A 20,924-nucleotide genomic window follows, 5' to 3' on the forward strand; every position below is an offset into this window, starting at 1 on the left:
AGATTTTGTGTTCTGTCAGAATGTTTATTCTATCTGAAACATTAGAAAACAGAATGTTTCGAATGGGTATGATCTGTTCTCTATTTCACCACTCAGATTTTACAATAAAAAAAACCTATATACATGCAGAATTTGTTTTTGTTACTTGTTAAAATGAGTTTCAAAATTTAGATTAGGCTGCCACCAAATCCCTAAAAGCGAAACAAAACGTATCCTGAAAAATTCATTTGAAACCAGTCTAATACGAGTAAAACAAGTTTAACGTTTTCATTATCTTTCGTTTTTGACCATTTTTCACTGTAATGACGATTTGAAAATGTGCAAACTTTGACATCCACTTTATGAACGGTGGTACTGTTATAAAAGTGGTAAAAACTTTGAATTTCAAAAGCACTACAAGACATTTCTTTTTTGGCAACAGAATAAAGCTGATCCAGCAAGAAACCAACAGAGCTCCATATTTTCAAGCAATTATCAAAGAACAGACCCTGGAATGTAAAAATTACCTCAATATGAAAGTGATGTTTACGCACTTCCGATAACATACAAATCAATCCTTCGCAATAGGTCAAAAGTTAAGCATTTAAGTTAGATCTGAAACTCTTACAGAATGTTTAACTACATTTCCAGACCATTTCTACTGCACAGCACGTGCCATTTTAAAAATGGTGAATTTGCTGGGGACTATTAGTCAAATTAGACCGTTACGTACTTACTCTGCTTAGAATATTTATGGATGTCAATCACTAGATGTTTTAAGCTTCATTTCTACTAGTTATTTTATTTTCATATTCTTTCCATTTACCTATATTTCCACATAACCAATCGCTAGCTTTGCCCTCTTACCTGAAAGAAAGAGTGATTTAGAATACTAAATCTGGGATATTAGGTGATTCGTATCGTATAACTCTAAATACCAGAGAGTAATAGTGGAGAAACTGGAGAGAGGAAATGATATCATGGTTTTGTAAGTTCCATCTTTAGAATATAAAACATGTTTTATACTTTAAGGTTCCATCTCATTCAGGAATTTAAAACAATTTGATCAACCGCGAGGAAATTAATACGAACATACGTCATTGCCAAAAAGCAAATTAAAGTTTAGTGAGAGACACAAATCAGTGATGAAACTTTTATTTAAAAATCAAAAACTAACTATTATCTAAAATATCAATATCAATTTATTATCAAAAATTCTCAAGTAATCTGCAAATAGTTCCAAATAATTTAATCATAACGCATGACGGATATTACTACGCAGACGCAGACAAATCCGATCACGACCGATTCTATTCGGTATTCTTCCGTTTCAGTTCAATCGCCATCTTGAAGTCGTGGAAGGTGTTTCGTTTGGCACAGTGTGCGTGTTTGCAAGTCGCAAATAATTTGTGTTGTTAAAAAGGGATAAAAATGGGGATATGACTCAATTTGTGAATAATCAGTCATACTAGTGCTTTAAGGTAAGTTTCGACATTTCATTTTTCCTTTTAAAGCCGAATTTGTGAGGTTTTAATTGCACCATACGACGACATTTTGACTGAAGTGTCGGTTGTATTTTTAAATAAATGGACGGCTTTCAGCGGATATAATACGGGCAGTGATTAGTGTACTAAAATGATTATGCCTAGTCCTGTTCACAACACCAATATTCTGAATATACTGAAAAATTCTTAGATACTATGCAGGTGCAAGGTTCCATACTTGTAAACAATTGTAATGTACCCTTATGTTAAGCTTATGTATATCACCATTTCGTTAGTAATATACTCGACATGGCTAGATTTTAGTACCGTTTATTTTCAAAAACATCTAAATTTGTGTAATAAAACTTTCACCCCCTAAGAACTAGAGTTTAAGTACAACCCCCTTTCCCTAAATCCCTATACCTGCAACACCTTAAAAAAAGATTAATTTCTTAATGTTTCAATCTCGCTGTTTATCTAAATGTCTTGCTCTAAAAAGAAAGATGATAAATTAGGGGATAATTGCTCTTGTAGACCTGTGTGTTAGCCTTCAGTTTGAGTACTTAAACACTTCATAATACCTGTAAACCCTCCACTCAAATATGTGAAAAATCATGATGCCAGTTGAAGAATTCACAGTTGTAGAAGCGCTAGAGTGACAAAATTTTCCAACTATAAACGTAAGAGCATCATCAACTCCTAAGATATGTCATGCCACAGCTAATACAATTGGCAGGGTATGAGATATTTTCAAAGGGAAAGTGAATTCCTGCCATAACTGCTGTGAAGTGATAAAGGATTAATAGGCACTAGACCCAACATTCTTACCACACATGGGGTTTGTTAATGGGTAAAAATCCATCCCACACCTGCTGGAAGAACTGGTTTTCCAGTGTTGTCTTGACAAGAATATTTTCCTCTGAGTCGCACCCCCCCAACAAAAAATAAAAAGTAAATCATGTGTTGGTCGAACTGTGGGTTGATGTGTGTTTCCTTAATGGAGTTCATTTCTCTAAAGCTGGATGAGGTGCATTATTTAACAGTGAACTAATTTACTTCGTAAGTTGTTCCTCAGTTTTCTGTTCCAAGATCTATTAAACAATAAACAACCAGGTGGAAAGTCATCACACTACGTTCCTGCCTGTCGCCCCAAATTTCTTATTCTAAATCTGAAAGAAAATTTTAGTTTTTCAGAGCCCGGTTTCCCAGTATTTTATCTGTGATATTCAACTAGTGCAAAATGACGACACCCGAGGTGATTAAGGCTGAATACATGTCCAGTTTAGCAGACTTGACTTTCAACAGCAAGCACCTAATCAATGTTCTAACCATGCTGGCAGAAGAAAACTTGCCCAATGCCAAGATTATAGTACAGGCCATTGAAGAGCATTTGGCTAAGGTTAATGTCTTATTTGTTATTTTAGTAATTATAGTTTTATACAAAGACTTTTTCAGAAAGTTACTCAGGTTCCTTATCCAAATAACTATTAGTAACCTCGATTTACTCAGCTTCTTACATTTTAAATTTGAAGTAATCGAACATTCCAGAAGTAGTTCACTTGAAATCTAGTTAACCTGAATAACTTCCTGAAAAACCTAATATTTGTATCAAAGTTTGACTCAATATTTTTATCATGGGAGTCCAAATCAGTGCTTTATAGAGCTGGCTAGTATTTATAATTATTTATTCAATTTTAATATATTAGGAGTAAATCTCCTTTAAAATATGTATAGACGATTATTGCATCTTCAATTCCACATTGATTGTTAAAGATTTTTGTTGCTCTTTTGCTGGTAGTGTTAACAAATTCTAGAACAACTTACCCTCAAATACCAACATGTCTAAGGTGCAATGTTGGTTCATTAATTGCACAGTACTTGTACTACTTGTAAACCCTGTTTTCTTTTTCCTCCGTTCCTTATTACCGTAGATGATCTACTGTGCAGCTCTAAATTATTTTCCCATTCACTTTTTTACAAATTACTTTTTTTTTAAATTTAAAAGCACCATTAATAGGACAAAAAATATTGTCTTTTGACATTGGTTTATTTTTTTAAATGTTGCTTACGTCACCGATAGCACGAAATAACCGATTTAAAAAAAATTGAAAAATTGGCCAAGTGATGCTTCAAATTAAAGGTCTTTTAAAACTACACTCAATGGTGTAATGCAATTCAAAATCTATCAATTACTTTTAGAGAAACACGTATAAATTTAGTAAAAAATACAATACAAACTCAGTACATAAACAATGAAAAAACATATTTGTTGATAGGAAATTGGTAAGATAAATCTAGAAAGGATTGTAGGGACATTGCTGCCCAATTTTTTATAAAGTATGTGTTTTTCTCTAAGGTATTTGAGAAAGCTATGAGCGTAATATTAGAACATTTTAAAAATAAAAACATAACTAGCTCAAATTAGCATGGGTCTAGAACAAGTAATTTGTCCACAATTACAGTGGCTTTTGATCTATTAAATCTAATTTATTGCCATGTTGACTTGTTCAGATCTGTATTATCAGTCATTTTCTATATGAAAATACTACAAGCACTTCCCACAAAAGAGTCAACATATTACTAAATTTGATCCTACATTCAGAAAAGAAGGGTATAAGTTAGATATCCGCAAATTGACACTTCCTTGTGCGCCTTGTGCAAGGCCGATGTCACTTCAGTGCCTCTAACATAAAAACTTTTATTATCTATGCATTCACAAATCTATAAAAAAATGAATGAAAATTTTCTCAATAACAAGAACAAATTTAAAGTGGATTCACCTAGCTCTGGGAATGTGTTGTTAGTGCCAGGAAACCTGGCGAAGTAAATGCCCCTTTGATTCAACACTTATTGGTTGTTTCACACATTTGAATGATCAGAGTCAGGATTCCGATATTAACTTTTAAGGCCAGGATCCTAGAATTGGATTTTTTACTACTTACTTTCCTTTTATCAATTTTTATGCTTTAAACTTAACATTAAATATGCATTATTAATAACATTAAATGTGAAATAATGTTCTATTAATGTGCCACAAAATGCCAACTGTAGCCTGACATTGCTAATTAAAGAAGTTTGCAGAATTACTGCTATCACTAAGATAAAGATGTAAAAGACATTTTACAAATTATATCTTTTAGCGTTTCATTGAATAAAAAATGTAAATTTACATCATTTTTTTACTTTTAAATATTCTCTTATTTATTTAATTGTATCCTTACAATTTGAAAACAGCTCCATAACTTTCTAATTTTATTTGAGTCTTATCTCTTTAAGAAAAAGACCTAGAAATTGTCTAATTAAAAGGAGAAGGCCTGTACAGCAAAATTAATGTGTATGTGTTTCTTCAAACTTTTCCTGCTTAATAGTGAAAAAATGGGAAGTAATAATATTTTTTTTAAGGTGCCAGTAAAGCATATATTCTATTATCTCACAAAAATAATTTCACCATTGTCATGTAGTGACCGCGCTTTTATTGATTTAATTTTACTACTGCTTCATTCATTAGGCCCCTGCGAACGTTTTTAAATATTAGTTAAGTTTAAGGTTTAATTTGAAATATTTAGCAGAAGAGTATCTTGTATAAAGCACTTATTTGGGTACTTCCCTAGTTATTTTTATTTCAAACTGAACATGAAGTGTTGTAAAATTTAATCAATATATTCCAAATAAAATATGATTTTTTGATATCTACAAAATGTTTTCTTCCAATATTATTTATTGCGTTTATAAAGGTTTTAATTTGACAATGGAATTTCATAATTGATATTATACAATGTGAGTATATTGAAAAATAACATTCTTCACGTTTTGTCACCTAATGTGAGAAATTGAAATTATTCTTGTACAATTTCTCATTGTCGCTATGTTTCTAAGTATCTTTAGACATAACTTCTATAATTAAAACTTCATTACTATTGAAACATTTTTTGAAATGCACGCTAAAAGTATATGCATTCATGATGTTTTTAGATTTTCCCTATCCATGGATTTGTGACATATTGGTCTGTATTCTATGACAGAAATTGGCAAATATTTGAAGTTATCTTTGGACGATAGTAGGGTATTCTCGTTTCTTATGAATATATCGAAAAGGTTTTGTATAGGATAATCCATAATTTTCCGTGGAGGAGCGTTATGCATTACACAATTAGAAATGTTTCGTGAATAGAATCGATCCAAAAACATTATGAATGGACTGTACTACATACAATTAGCTTTTTCTCTTTCCAAATGTAGGTTGCTGTTGACGTCAAATTGCCAATTTTATACCTAGTTGACTGTATAGTGAAGAATGTTGGGCAAATGTATACCAGCATCTTCAGTCAAAACATTGTATCCACGTTTTGCACAGTTTTTAAAGTGGTAAGTTTCTATTTTGTAAAATATATTTTCATAAATTCACCAGCATAGTTGAAATAGAAATAGGGATCAAAATTATAACGTGTAGAAATTGCTCATAAATTAGTAGTTAAAAAAAATTAATTAAGCATTTGTTATCAAAAAATATTCATTTGGCAAGAGAAAATGTATCTAAGTGATTTATTGATATTATTTATCTTTATGGAATTTATATATATTATATATTTTGTGGAACTTAATCATTTCTACCATTTGATAAGGTCGACGAGAAGACTCGCCTGGAAATGTTCAAACTACGTCAAACATGGAACGACGTGTTCCCTCAAATGAAACTTTATGCAATTGACGTGCAAATCCATCAAATTGATCCGGCATGGCCGGTTACTGCGCAGCCCGCAAATAACATTAATCATAATCCTAGGTTTTTAATAAGTTCTGTAAGTATTCCCTCTATTGCACCACTTACAGTATAACTAAATAAGTAATTACTTTTGAATGTCAGACACGTACAAATCAAGCCAGTAACTACCAAAAAGCAGAACCCTCGGCAATTCCAAACCCAGTTCCTGTGAAACCAGCTTTGTCAACTACATCACCCCCTTCTGCTGATATGGAGACGTTACTAATGCAAGAGCAATTAATTCAGAAACAGAAGGAGTTATTGGTTTTACAGAGGAAGACTTTGGAACTTGAAGTGTTGCAAACCCAAGTCAAGTTGCAAGAACAGATAAAAGCTGGGGGCCGACGGCCTCCAGTTAACACTGTGAGTATTATTTGGTATGGTTTCTGAAAAGGTTTTATGACATTGAGTAAACCTTTCTAGAATATTCTTTTGGCACCTGAAGTAGCCAATCAGCTGATTCCCAAAGTGATCAATAACAAAGTTAGGCCTTCGGGCATTGTAAGTTTGATTTGTCTAATTTCAGTCTAAAGGAACTTTCTATAATTCTATATTTTTTCCTAGGCATGTCGTTCCTATGGTCAATCAAAAATCAAACCCGTAAATCCAGCCCCACCTTCAGCTCGTCCAAGCAGAGATCCTAGGTTAATACGTCGGCAGCAGCAAGAAAAGTTGCAACAAACGATTCAAGAAGCGCCAGTTGTCACTACAACTTCTAGTATGCACGATCAAAAAGTTGCAGTTCTTGAAAGTAATAAAAATCTACATAATAAATCGAGTGTAAGAGATATTCCTAGAGACCCTCGCTTATCAAAGAGAGGCAATAAAAAATCAAAATTCTTATCCAAATCCCGCGAGCCATTTTCCGATCAGAAGTCGCGTAATGTCGATAAACTGTCGGGCGCTCTCCCCAAACAAAATCCTAACTCTAGTAGTAGCTTATCCAGTGGCGATTTAGATTCGCCTCCGAAAACTAAACGGTTGCCGGAAAAACACAGAAAACGTGAAAAACCACGCGAATTCGATAGTGCCTCTTCGAGCAAAAGGGGAAAGGTGCAAAACTCGAATAAGAAAGCCAGAAAGGAAGACTCTGTGGAGGCTAAGAATGAAATCCCCGGTAATTTTGTGAAGAATGTAAAGAACACGAATTGGAATTATGTGGGGTCCAGTTTGGCGGGAAACACGGCCTCTGTCGAGGACAAAGATTTGCGTTTAGCGTCGACGAGCAGTCAGAATGATAATTCCATTAAAGTTAATAGTGAACCAGTTCCAGCCAAGGAAAAATGTAAGTACCATTTTTAATTAAAGAAACGCGGCTTTAACGAAATAGCTATAGATAATTCAAAAGAATAATGTAGCATTTCGAACTTTATTATATTAGGTCAGTGCGAGTTTCATAATACTCAAAATACATTAAGACAAATTTTCTAGGGTTTTATTCATCTGCTGCCAAATTATCTAAATAATATCTGACGTTAAAGATAGCTAATGTCATCTTATGTAATAGACAAAATAGCCCGACATTGGTTTAAATTTTAATCGCGGATGTATGATATGTTTAGCTTTTCAATGGCATTATAAGGGTAACATTTCCTTTAATAACTGGTAGTATTTACTGTTGTTTTCGGTTTTAGTTGTAAACAGGTGTTGTATTCATCCTTTATCTGTGTGTCGGTATTACATTAAACAAATTTTTCAATACTCTGTAATCCAGCAAAAAGGTTCTGGCAGCTGCATATTGACAAATGACACAATGTCTGGATTTACTGACAATTTACTAAACTTTCACATGATTTTTTAGCCCTTGAACCAACTCCATTGCATATCTCCCCTCCCATAAAGAAACCAATGGATGTAGATCTGAGGCCACATCATCGCCTTTCTCCCACTTTGCCTAAAAAGCGAACCTCACCTGAGGTTTCTGAACAACCATCAAAGAGAAGCAGGAGTTTTGATGTGTATGTTTTATATTTTTGCGAATAATACAGGTTTTGAATTAGTTGTTCGTTTGAATCTTTCAGTTTATTTGGCAGCGAAGACACTGATTTGCGACAAATTGCCGTTCAAGCTGAAGAGGCTCGTGCAAATGGAGCCGTTGATAGACCTGCAACACCTCCCCCACCAATTATCTCTGCAGAAAAATCAATTCAAAATTCTGTTAGACGAGATTTCCCTGCATCACCTATAACGAGTGATTTGGATGCTGTCAGGGCCAAGTTGGCCAATGTCACCAATAGGGATAAAGTATTGAGTAGACCATGTAAGTTTCTTTCACTTTTCTTGGTTTTCATTGGCTACAACTCTAACAGTATTGTTGGATTAACAGTGGTCATAATAGTCAGGTCGTTAATGTAGTAACTAGTATTATAACTCACGTGCCCTGTAAGAGAAATCATTAAACCTAGGAAATTAATTACTAAAAGATGAAAGCTGCAGTTAGGAGTCCCCGATACCCTAATCTGTGACCCCTGTTAGGCACACAAGACGAAATCAAAAACGAAATAAATTCAATAATATACATACTCAGACCACACTGCAATGAACGTGATGAACTGTTTTGGTTACCTGGCAGCGAATTCTGCTTGATATGTCTCAAAGGTTCAGTTACAAGCGGTCTTGAGAACGTCTCTCCTGACCCTTCATCCTTAACAGAACCTCTCTTGCATTCCATATTCTGGAACACAGCAAACCTAGGCCTGGTCCTTGTGCACAACACTGAGGACTGTATAAAATGCTTCGTTTCTTTGATTATGAATGGTCTGAGAAGGCTCCAAAATTCCACATTAAAAGCCACATCGTTGATTAACGCTCATTTTAACATATTAAAAATTTTAATGTGCAAACTTCCCCTTCTATAAAGAATTTCTGCATTTTTTTTATCAATAAATACTGTGAACATTAAGGTGGCGTCGACGAAGAGGTTGTCATTACCCGCTACGAAATCTGTTTTCTTTTCTCCCCTATGTTCACTTGCAGAGGATGTCTTACCAAGACGACTGTTATGTTAACCCGCCTACTCTAATGTGCTTCGAAAGACTCCCGAAAAAGCACTGGAAACCCATGTCGTTAATGACGAATTCTTAACTGAGAAAGCTCATTTTCACGCGGAACAGATTTCCATCTACGTAACATTCATTGTAATCACTATTGAAAGTCAATAATACATTTTTTTGTTGTTGAAAATAACTCGGTGCGGAACTAAATTTCACAGGGATCATCATAGTTCATAAAAGTTATCGCTGTGTCACTCTGGCAATCCCGTTTATGCAAATAGATTTACTGATTTCTCCTTGATGAATTGTCAGTTCTTGAAGATCTTGTCCAGGACATCTGGAAACGAACCTTCTGAAAAAGGCCACGCCATCTTGGTTATTCTTGTCGATACAATCAGGGTCTGATCGGTTGTTTCACTTGAAGAGTTGGCGGTTGTGCATTGCGCTTTTTTACTCCTCTCCAATTATCTCTGACAAGTTAGTTAGTTCAGGTTAGCCTAAACTGAATTATTTCTTCCATGGAACTGATCGAAATTCCTATTATTCGTCCCTGGAGGTATAGTCTCCGTATGTTGCGGAGCATCTTAGTGAGCATTCAATCTCTCGTCTTTGTTATTAAACAATGATAACGGAAAATGCGATTGAGCTTTTATAGGTTCAGTAACTTCAAATAAAAATTCATCGTCGCTGTTGATCTTAGAGACGCTATTAAATAATTGTTTACGGTCCTTCTTCTTGGCTTCGCACGATTTTTATTTATTTATTTTTTGAATTCTAGTCAAGCTTTTTCGAGCATTTGTTTGCCTTCCTCGGTGATTATGTGACCCAATTGGATACTTTCGTCTTCCTCTAGAAATATCGTGACTGTACTTTTGATTTAGACGCAAATTTTGGTCTGCTGCATTGGCTTATTGAAGCTTATTCTTTTGGACTAGAACAAATGATTAATATTTAATATTACAATGAAAGTTGAAAAGCAAACAAGAGTAAGTAGAATAAGGAGGTGATTTACATTGAGAGATTTGCGGAACGGAAGGTATTAAATAATCAGTGGCGCTTCGGACTTTTGTAATGAAGAAATTTTTTTAATCCGTTCTTGTTACTGATCTATATCTTTTTAATCCAGTCTTGTTATCAAGCAAAAAATAAAAATTCTTTAGGAGCATCTGTGTTTCATTTTATGTAAGGCCCAGGGTGTTTTCCAATAGCTGTATTTAGGGATTACTGTATTACTGATGACCAAGATTCGAAAATTTGGATATTTATACAGTGTTATATACAGTTACAAAAATCCGGGATGTTACATCAGGAACATTCTACACATTCGTATAAGGTAAATATGCAAATAATTTTTATTATAATTATTTATATTTTATTTATGTTTTATTATAATTAGGCACATTAACATAGTTCATAGCTGGACATGTTTGTTTAAAAAAATAGTTTTTTATGGATATGGCATTCTAATGTCAAAAATTAACAGTATAAAAGAGTTTTGGCGGATGAAAAACCTCCCTCCTCCTCCTTCTCCTATTCTGGACACTTCAAACCATTGAGTATTTAAACATTTCTATTCTACAGAATTATACCGGATCCAACTCTGTTGCTTTTCCTTAAATCGTCCGTAGGGGAGGCTATTTAGAAAAAATATTTGAAATTTGGTGTTAAAAGTGTAGAATACGCCCCTGAAGTAGCGGCTCAGATTTTTGTGACACCGTGTATAAATATCAAAATTTTAATATACAGAGTGCTTTCCAAACATAGTGCCAATTTAAGGGGATAATAGTTTGGTTAAAATGAAAAAAACGTTCGAACCGGAAACAATTCCTTTCTAAAATAGAGGGTGTTAAAAAAACCTTCCTTGTGTTTCCTAAAGAATTCGATTGTCACAAGAATATTAGATTAACGTATCCTAGTTGATGATAGTCGTTTTCAACAATTTTTATAGATTTAAAAGCGTTTAATTCGAGTTGTATTAAGTTTGTTAAGAGATTTAGTGGAGTTTAAATGTCAATTTTAATCTCAAAAATGAAACAAGGTACGATAAAATATCAAAGGACAAAAGGAGTTGATTTTAATTGCTATATTCGAAGTAATGGTGAAATTTGGAAAAATCAAGTTAGTGTTACTATTTTTATGTAAAATTCCAAAACACCAACTCCCTGGGATCACTCGGGAATTCCTAGAAAAATTAACGTTTGTAAAGTAATTTAAAGAACTCTCGAGTCTAAAATTTAATTTTGTAGCAAATATTATTAAGGTTCCCTGAACCTATTCTGAACAGGATGTGGCATTTGAAATAAGCAAGTTTTATGGAGATTTCAAATCGTACAATTTCGGAAGCATGTTCGGTGGTTGTGGAAGATTTTTTATCAAATTGAAATATGTCAAAATATAGCGGTTAGCACACAATACTGTTTTCCGTGGTATCTTGCAGCTGTCAAAATGTTTAAATTTTCCGGTGTAACTCGGAAACTGTAAATTTTAGACATAAAACGCATTATATAAACTGGAGTTTAAATTTAACGAGAAATTCGAAAATGACAAGAAATAGGAGTTTCCATTTAAAGTAACGAAGATGGTAGTTACTTCCGATATAACCGGAAGTGCTGCTATTTTGAAAATGTTTTACTTGGACTCAAAATGGTCAGTTCTAGCCTGAAATCAACTTCCATTCGGCTACGATAGTGAACCTTTAAAAATCGTCTAATGAACGGGTTTCGTGGCTAACTATATAACCCACACATTCACTTTACGTGTACTTATCATATACACCTTGGAATATTATCAGTTTCCTTGAACGTTTGCAATATTTAATTGCGAAAAAACCATATATATCCCCCCGGGTTAGTAAGTCTGAAGCATAAAATTGGCCCTACTATTTACTGATGTATTTATAGAGAAGCGAAAAGCTAATGGTTTAGTTTAAGCCACGCCTTTCTAAAACTTTGTGAAAAATAAGTTGAAAGGGGGAAAAAGTGTATTTTTAAAGATAATTCCCAGTGCAGCGCGCTTAATCCTATTCTAAATAGTGAGATTGAACTTTTCCAATCCCATGTCGGCGTAACCAATGTGCAAAATGTGCATTTGTACAATTTGCACACATTTTCCTAGAAATTTTTAATGTTGCTGACAGACTGCTAAAACATGCTATTGGACTTGGTTTAACTTTACCGAAGGGAAACTAGCACAAGAGGAAAATATACTGTGTCCAAGATAAACATGTGGATGTTGAGAAATATAAAAAATTACGCAAAGTAAAACTGAAATCTAATTACAATGTTATACATAGTTACTTAGCAAGTGCGGAAAATGGTACGTTACCGCAAGTTGATTACAGTTGGCCTAACGACAAGAAACGAAGTTCAGTCGGGAGTCGCGTCTGATAAAAACACTTTCGCAGGTGTTAGATATAATATTTTTCAAACGCATGTATGTTTAATATTATTGTGTGGTAAAAAGTTATACCACACGCATATCAAATACCAATAACAATTTTGACGCTGACACATGTCATTTGGGTTTATGTGCTGTAAAATTTTTCGCAATGAGGCACTTAACAAATTACCTTTTTGAAAATTTCCAATAGTTCCGGAAAAAACGAAAATTAACAAAATTTATTTTTAGTTTTCCCGACAACGAACCAAGATGTCTTTAAATTAAAAACACTTTGCTATTGTCACCTTCTCTCACCCACAATATTGAGTTAATAGAATTTCTATCCAACGTTACGGCTTCACACCACTATTTTAATTTCTTAAATACGAACGTTAATCATTTTTCGGCGGTTAATTAATTATTTTATGGACTGAACCAGTACCTGAATGTCAAATACCCATCTCTCGTACCATCTCTCGTATTAAACTTCAACATTTTTAATATGTTTAAGTCTAAAATAAATTGTAAATTCAATTTGTATATTAGAAGTATTTGGTCTATGAAGAAAGTTGAGGATGCAGGGTGTCTCAAAGAAAAGTGTTTACCCTAAATATCTTTTCTGTTGTTTGTTAAAAAGAAATGCTAAAACACCCCAACTTTGATAGAGAGGACATCATTTGATGTAAAAGTTGTTTTCAAAATATCATACCTCTACACATGCAAATCACTCCTTTGAATATTTAAATTGGAAGAGAGGTTGTGTCATACCTCGTTTAAAAGGTAATTTTATTCTCTTTATGGTCAAGCTTTTAATTTTTTATTTTTGTGCATCGGTTTTATAGAAATTAAACAAAAACCAAATAATTTAATTTTAACTATTTTTACGATGTGCTATTTATTCTATTGTAAGAAATGTTGAAAGTGAACTCCATTGACTTCTATGCACATATACAGCGGATCCTTAAAACATCGTCGTCATTATCTAACATTTCTGGTGTTATTAATCTGTACTCTTCGACGATTCGGGCACGTAACTTCTCAAGAAAATCAGATTATGTGTTATAGATTTTGGTCTTCAGATGTCCTTATAACAAGAAATCAAGGGGACTAGGGTCAGGGGATCTCGCGGTCCACGCCACTGGACCTCTTCTGCCAATCTATCTTCCAGGAAACTCTTCATCTAAAAATTGTCGGATAGCAGCAGTGTAATGTGGAGTTGTTTCATCCTGTTGAAAAACAAATTCTTGTTCAAGTATTTCAGTTATCCTGGGAGATATGCTGTTTTGTACAAGTTGTAAATAGTTTTCTCCATTTAAGTTTCCAGTAATGAAAAATGCTCCAACAATGTGATCAACCAAAATTCCTGCATAAACGTTCAATTTTTGAGGTTGTTGAGTATAGGTTTTTCGGAAGAAATGAGGATTGACGTCACTCCAGTAACGACAGTTTTATCTGTTTAATTTCTACAAGATCGACGTACAAAAAAAAAATTAAATCTGCAGATAATAAAATTACCTTTCAAACGAGGTGTAACACAACCGCTCTTCCAATTTGAAAATTTCAAAGTAGTGGTTTTCAGAGGTAGAGGGATGACATTTGAAAAACAACTTTTTCACCAAATGATATCTCCATTCCAATCATCAAAGTTGTGGGATCAGTATTTTGGATTTTTTTTTGTAATAATAGACAAGATATTCAGGGTAGACACTTTTATTTTGGACACTCTGTATATGCTCTTCTAAAGAAATGAAATGTCATATAAAAAAATACGTTTTTTCTGTAGAATAGGTATTTGAGATAAGTAGAATAAAAATTGAAGTAAATAAATTTGATTGCGGTGGTGCGAAGCTGAAACGTCGGATAGAAAAACTAATGCAAAGGCCGTGTAAGGTTAAGGGGTCAATTCGGCCCCCACGGGCGATCGATCTGAAATTTTTACCAATTGTCCCTATCACTCAAAGGACTTACCACATAAAATTTCAACTTCCTAAGTCTCACCATTCAAAGGTAGGACGGGGTTGAAGGTGAAAACTTTAAAACGCCATATCTCGGGAAATATTCATCGTACAGCGTGGAGCAAAATGGTGCGTCCTTCAGTAACCACCTTCTTATTTTCATATACTTGGAGATTTATCGGTTGATGCCAAAGGGCCGAAATCTCAAAAAAAAACTTAGGTGATTTTAAAGGAGTTCGCACTTTGGTACACTAACCATTTTTGCACACTGTGTAGAGCGCCTCTCGAAGTATCTACCCACGTTGAATCAGATTTGTATCAAATTCAGTATTTGGGATCTAACGATTCAAAGTATAGGTATACAGGGTTATTCACCCAACCCGTTCATTAGAAATTTACTAGGATCTAAAAGTGATACGAATTTGAAAATTTGGAGTTAAGTGAAGTTCGACATATACTATTTTTTTAAAATATTTTCAACTTGCTGTCACTTCCGGTTTAATCGGAAATAGCTGTAACTTGCTTATTTCAAATGGAACCCCCAGTATATTATTTTATTTATAGATTCTACATAATATTTTAGGTACATTTCCTGTATAATGTTCTATACTTAGTTCTTACCGTTTTTGAGATATTTGACTTTAAATTAAAAACATGCCTCTGTAATGACCAATTTTAAAATTGCATATCTCTGTAGCTATTAAAGACATAATATCCGTATTTTTCAGAATGTCAATATATAGTCTTAGGTTCACTCTATCACTATTTACATGGCTTAGTATTATACAGGGTGTCCAAAATTCAGCTCCTGACATTACATTTTTGAAGTTGCAAAAGTCGTTTTTTTAAATGGGACACCCTATAACTTTAAGCAGTATCAAGTAGAAAATGTAATTCTCTATTGAACTGTATTAGGGTTACTTATACCTATTCGAAACCATTTTCGAGATATTCATATATCGAGAAGTTTATGTGAAACTAATAGTACATACATATTAATTCTGGTAATTTTTTATTTTTCACGTAGTTGGCCATGGAAAAGAAATAATGACAGATATTACTTGCGTTGTACGTTTTTGTTTTTCGGTGGCTGTTAGCAAAATTAAAGTGAAACTTTGAATCAAAATTGAGAATATCAGCGTTTGTGTATTCTTCCATTAAGTTTCCATTAAAGTTTCACTTTAATTTTGCTAACAGCCACCGAAAAACAAAAACGTACAACGCAAGTAATATCTGTCATTATTTCTTTTCCATGGCCAACTACGTGAAAAATAAAAATTTACCAGAATTAATATGTATGTACTATTAGTTTCACATAAACTTAATTATCTCGAAAATGGTTTCGAATAGGTATAAGTAACCCTAATACAGTTCAATAGAGAATTACATTTTCTACTTGATACTGCTTAAAGTTATAGGGCGTCCCATTTAAAAAAACGACTTTTGCAACTTCAAAAATGTAATGTCAGGAGCTGAATTTTGGACACCCTGTATAATACTAAGCCATGTAAATAGTGAAAGAGTGAACCTAAGACTATGTATTGACATTCTGAAAAATACGGATATTATGTCTTTAATAGCTACAGAGATATGCAATTTTAAAATTGGTCATTACAGAGGCATGTTTTTAATTCAAAGTCAAATATCTCAAAAACGGTAAGAACTAACTATAGAACATTATACAGGAAATGTACCTAAAATATTATGTAGAATCTAAAAATAAAATAATATACTGGGGGTTCCATTTGAAATAAGCAAGTTACAGCTATTTCCGATTAAACCGGAAGTGACAGCAAGTTGAAAATATTTTAAAAAAATAGTATATGTCGAACTTCACTTAACTCCAAATTTTCAAATTCGTATCACTTTTAGATCCTAGTAAATTTCTAATGAACGGGTTGGGTGAATAACCCTGTATACCTATACTTTGAATCGTTAGATCCCAAATACTGAATTTGATACAAATCTGATTCAACGTGGGTAGATACTTCGAGAGGCCCTCTACACAGTGTGCAAAAATGGTTAGTGTACCAAAGTGCGAACTCCTCTAAAATCACCTAAGTTTTTTTTTGAGATTTCGGCCCTTTGGCATCAACCGATAAATCTCCAAGTATATGAAAATAAGAAGGTGGTTACTGAAGGACGCACCATTTTGCTCCACGCTGTACGATGAATATTTCCCGAGATATGGCGTTTTAAAGTTTTCACCTTCAACCCCGTCCTACCTTTGAATGGTGAGACTTAGGAAGTTGAAATTTTATGTGGTAAGTCCTTTGAGTGATAGGGACAATTGGTAAAAATTTCAGATCGATCGCCCGTGGGGGCCGAATTGACCCCTTAACCTTACACGGCCTTTGCATTAGTTTTTCTATCCGACGTTTCAGCTTCGCACCACCGCAATCAAATTTATTTACTTCAATTTTTATTCTACTTATCTCAAATACCTATTTTACGAAAAAACGAAAACCTTACACGGCCTTTGTAGGTAAGGAACAATATTAATAGTAAAGTATCCTTATTTCAAATATTTTATTAAAAGAAACCAGGAAAAACGCGTTTTTCAAATTTTACTTTTGGTTTGGACGTATCCGGATCAGCTCAGAATTTTTTAATTCTCATACACTTTTGTTAAGCGGCTAACCAACATCGTTGCAACATTTAAAGACATTTTTAATATGAAATTTACTTGGAGGTCCACTTACTGCAGGAATATGTAAGTTAATTACAACGATCCTGCCCTTGTTTCTATTTTATCTTACTTATGCCCTTTTCAGCTTCTTTTTATAATATATTGTAATTTCGGTTAATCTCCCTATATGCGTCATGCATCAGAGGTATTGGTTCCTGATGGGAGCTTCTTGAACAAAGTCTGCAAGTGTACAACAAAGAGATTTTCTAATTGTCAATCATAATTGAACTTTAATTTAATCCATTTTAGCTAACTTTGATGTATCAAATGTCATCTCTCAATCGTTGGTAACTGCGCCCACCACTGGGGATTATCAAGTCCAACTGCCGTCCAACTTGTCTTCTACAACAACGCCGCAAGTACCTGCTATGTCTCTGTTAAATGTAAATGAGCTTTTCCAGAAACTCGTTGCTTCAGGGGTTGTTAAAACTCAAGAAAAGCCTCAAGGACATTTTCAAGAATTGGTTCCTGCCTCTTCACTTTTGAATAACAGAGCTTCAGAACGAGGTACTATATAAAATTAACTGGGTTTTAAGCTTTTTAAGATCACATTTCTTCATTTTTAGCCTCTGCGAAACTTCAGCAAAAAAATGGAAGATCTCAAAAGCGTAGCTTGTCTAAAATATTAAAACGTTTGACTTTTAACAGACCGGAAACTTTAAAAATCCGTCAAGAGGCGCTTTATAATATCATGTATTCGGGCATGCAGTGCTCAAGCTGCGGAATGAGATTTCCTCTCGAAGCGAGTATGTGGTACAGTCAACATTTAGACTGGCACTTCAGGCAGAATAGACGTGGCAAGAAAAACTCTAGAGTAGCAAATAGCAGGAAATGGTACTATTCATTGAGAGATTGGAAGAATTATGAAGAGCTTGAAGATCTCGAGGAACGGGGTATGATTTCTTTGCACCTTTAAAGGAGTGTTTGCAATTTTCTTTCTTTACAGAGAAAAATTACTTTGACCAACAACAGCAACAAGCCGGAGTTGCAGAAGAGGCCGATGAAGAAGTGGAAATTCCCACAGTTGCAGCCGATCCTAAAACAACCGATGAACGTTGTTACATGTGTAGAGATACCTTTGAGCAGTTTTTCAATGAAGAAAAGGAAGAATGGCATCTACGCAACGCCATTAGAGTGGAGGATAAAACTTATCATCCAGCTTGTTATGAGGATTATCAAAAGTCAATTCTTAATGACACATTGGATGACAGCAAGAATGAGGGAGATTACCAGAATAACTTAATTCCAGGACTGGAAACCATTCTGAATGATGAAGATGGTAATGAGGAGATTGTTTCGTTGATTGATGATGAGGAGATCCCGGAAGATGCTCTTAGTCCTGCAAAGGAAGAAGAAGGTACGATTTTAAAGCAGTTCTATACATTTAGATGATTAATACATTGGAATCCTAGGGTTAAAAAAAACGGTTAAATGACAAAAATCTTTGGAGAATCATATTAGAAAGTTATCGCTATTTGACAAATACATTTTTCGTTTCTTGGTTTCAAGTAAATAGAAAAGTAATTTTTACCCTTCACTATACCTTAGGGATATCAAAGCGACATGTGTTAATATGAAAACTTTTCATGGGTATTTGACATTACAAAACTTTTTACCGCACTTGTGTGTGTAGTTATTTGTATACCAAGGGAAGAAAGTAACTCTTAATGTAAGAAACTTTTTTGCGAGTTATGTACATCAGAACTATGGACCATATACAAAAAAACAGTTCACAAGACTGGGATTCATGTCCAGATTATCGCAACGGAAATCCGACACTCTTTCATCCTCGTAAATCCGCACATCATTCGCATTTCATGATATTTTGTTGTATATTATCGCCCAAATTGACATCTTTTAGCCATTTTGGAGACAAGATAGTTAAGTTATTGTTAGAGACATATTTATTCAGAGTAGTCTATTGCGTATCTTATCACTCATTTGTTTTTCCTAACACACTTGTAGATTAGCACTTCTTTTCACGATTACTCTCTCCCTTGCTGATGTTTATTTTCGTAGGGAGTAAATTTTTACCACATATTTGCTTTTGGAATTATATAGGTAATGAAGTTTATTATTGTGCATAATGTCGATTGTGTCAGGGGATTAATTGTTTTTCGTCTTTAGTAAATAAAGTATTTAGAGCATTGCTATTCATTAAATAATTGACTCGTAAAATGTTAAATTTGAATCAATAAATATCATTATTGAAAATAGCTCCACAAGATGATGGCGATGATGATGACGTTATCCTGAACGAAGTGGCCCCCGTCAGAATAGTTGTAGACGATGATGATGATGATGATGAAGTTCCCACAATAGAGCACAATGAGTTTGTAGTGATTAAACAAGAGAAGCCTGCTTTAGACGATGATGGTTTTATGGACGTTGACGAAATCATTACGCTAAAAGAAATCGGACAAGTGAAGATAAAGAGCGAACCTGTCGAAGATGGTAAGCTTCACTTAATTTCCTTTAAGAAATCATTGATTTACTTTATCTTTTTCCCTTACTTACCTTTTTCCCAATACTTTGCCAGCTCAAAACAGTCAAGGTACTTCAGTGAATTTTCTTTAATGCATTTTCATGAATGAATGATACTTTCTTATAGATTTCCGGGCGGTAGACTCAGCACACTCCCCAGACAAAACAACTGATAATGAAGATTTGATTAAAATGACGTCTTGTGAAAAGACCCCTGTTCCAGTGACATCACATCTCCAGCTGATAACCTCAATGGATGGAAACATAGAATTAAGCGCCCCTACAACCGCGCGCTCCACAATAAGTGGAGGAAATAAGATTAAAATAAACATTTCAAAGCCATTACCTGTGATAATCCCAAAGGAAATTAGTGAGACTGGTGATAGTAGTAAAGTAATAGTGAAAGCTAGTGAAATCCCCATAGAAGAGCTTGATATTCTGAACTATAAGCCTGCCCTTCAAAATGTGCCCCTGAAAAAGCTACCTCCAGTTCGAAAATGCACTGAGCTGACCGGGTTGTGCTCTATAATGTGAAGTTCTCAATGGGTGTTTTTAGTGTTTTAGTACGATTGACACATTTGCCTGTGTTGAAGCACCTTTTGAGTTCAATTTCTAAGACTAGTCCATAAACTATTTGAGAATTTAAAGATAATTTGTATATAATGAGCATTTTTGCCTCTAATAGTTGCAAATTTTTGTATGTTGTTGGAATAAACCATTATTTTAGCCATTGTTTTTATTTGGCCTCTCAACGGTCGTGGGTGAAAGTTCGCATAAAGCGTAAGAAATTTTATTAGGTGTATATACTGGGTGTACCTTCTTATAAGCAATGTAGTCAAAAATAGTCTAGAAACAAAATTCTAGTAAAACATTTAAATTGTTTTTTTTGTTCCCGCAAAACAATAGAACCTTTATTTATTGGTAGTTTTAACATTATTCCCTCTTAAAAAGGGGAAGATGAAACTACTGTAAAAAGAAAAACATCTGATCTTCAATGATCCAAACTTCTCTTCTGATAAGTTTATAAATCTCAATTTTTTTCTCTGGATTTTGATCCTTTCTCGTCTCGTTAGCAACGTACAACAAATTGATTATTTTTTATTAAACAAGGCGGGGTTGGACTAATTTAGCCTTAGTTGTGCTATAGCCATAACCTCAAAAACAGATATACGTGGAACACTGACTCTAGTCATTTGACGA

The 20,924-nt window shown here is 34.0% G+C and overlaps 1 protein-coding gene across 1 annotated transcript; it reads left to right on the forward strand.

Annotated features, from left to right (window-relative positions):
- Positions 1 to 1,233: 1,233 nt before the first annotated feature.
- LOC136414149 (polyadenylation and cleavage factor homolog 11-like) lies at positions 1,234 to 20,258 on the forward strand. The gene is made up of 14 exons (XM_066398004.1): positions 1,234 to 1,460; positions 2,650 to 2,862; positions 5,703 to 5,828; positions 6,086 to 6,262; positions 6,328 to 6,588; positions 6,649 to 6,726; positions 6,790 to 7,510; positions 8,027 to 8,183; positions 8,247 to 8,485; positions 17,490 to 17,747; positions 17,807 to 18,133; positions 18,187 to 18,597; positions 19,458 to 19,694; positions 19,852 to 20,258. The coding sequence occupies exons 2-14, from the start codon at positions 2,704 to 2,706 to the stop codon at positions 20,256 to 20,258; spliced, it is 3,558 nt and encodes a 1,185-aa protein (XP_066254101.1). The 5' UTR covers positions 1,234 to 1,460; positions 2,650 to 2,703.
- Positions 20,259 to 20,924: the final 666 nt, after the last annotated feature.

This window comes from Euwallacea similis, chromosome 16 (genome assembly GCF_039881205.1).
Source record: "Euwallacea similis isolate ESF13 chromosome 16, ESF131.1, whole genome shotgun sequence".
Taxonomy (NCBI): Eukaryota; Metazoa; Arthropoda; class Insecta; order Coleoptera; family Curculionidae; genus Euwallacea; species Euwallacea similis.

Coding starts and splice junctions, on each gene's coding strand:
- LOC136414149 (XM_066398004.1), top strand. CDS start 2,704: ATGACGACACCCGAGGTGATTAAGGCTGAATACATGTCCAGTTTAGCA. Junction 7,511..8,026: donor AGTTCCAGCCAAGGAAAAAT/GTAAGTACCATT, acceptor ATGATTTTTTAG/CCCTTGAACCAACTCCATTG. Junction 19,695..19,851: donor GAGCGAACCTGTCGAAGATG/GTAAGCTTCACT, acceptor ACTTTCTTATAG/ATTTCCGGGCGGTAGACTCA.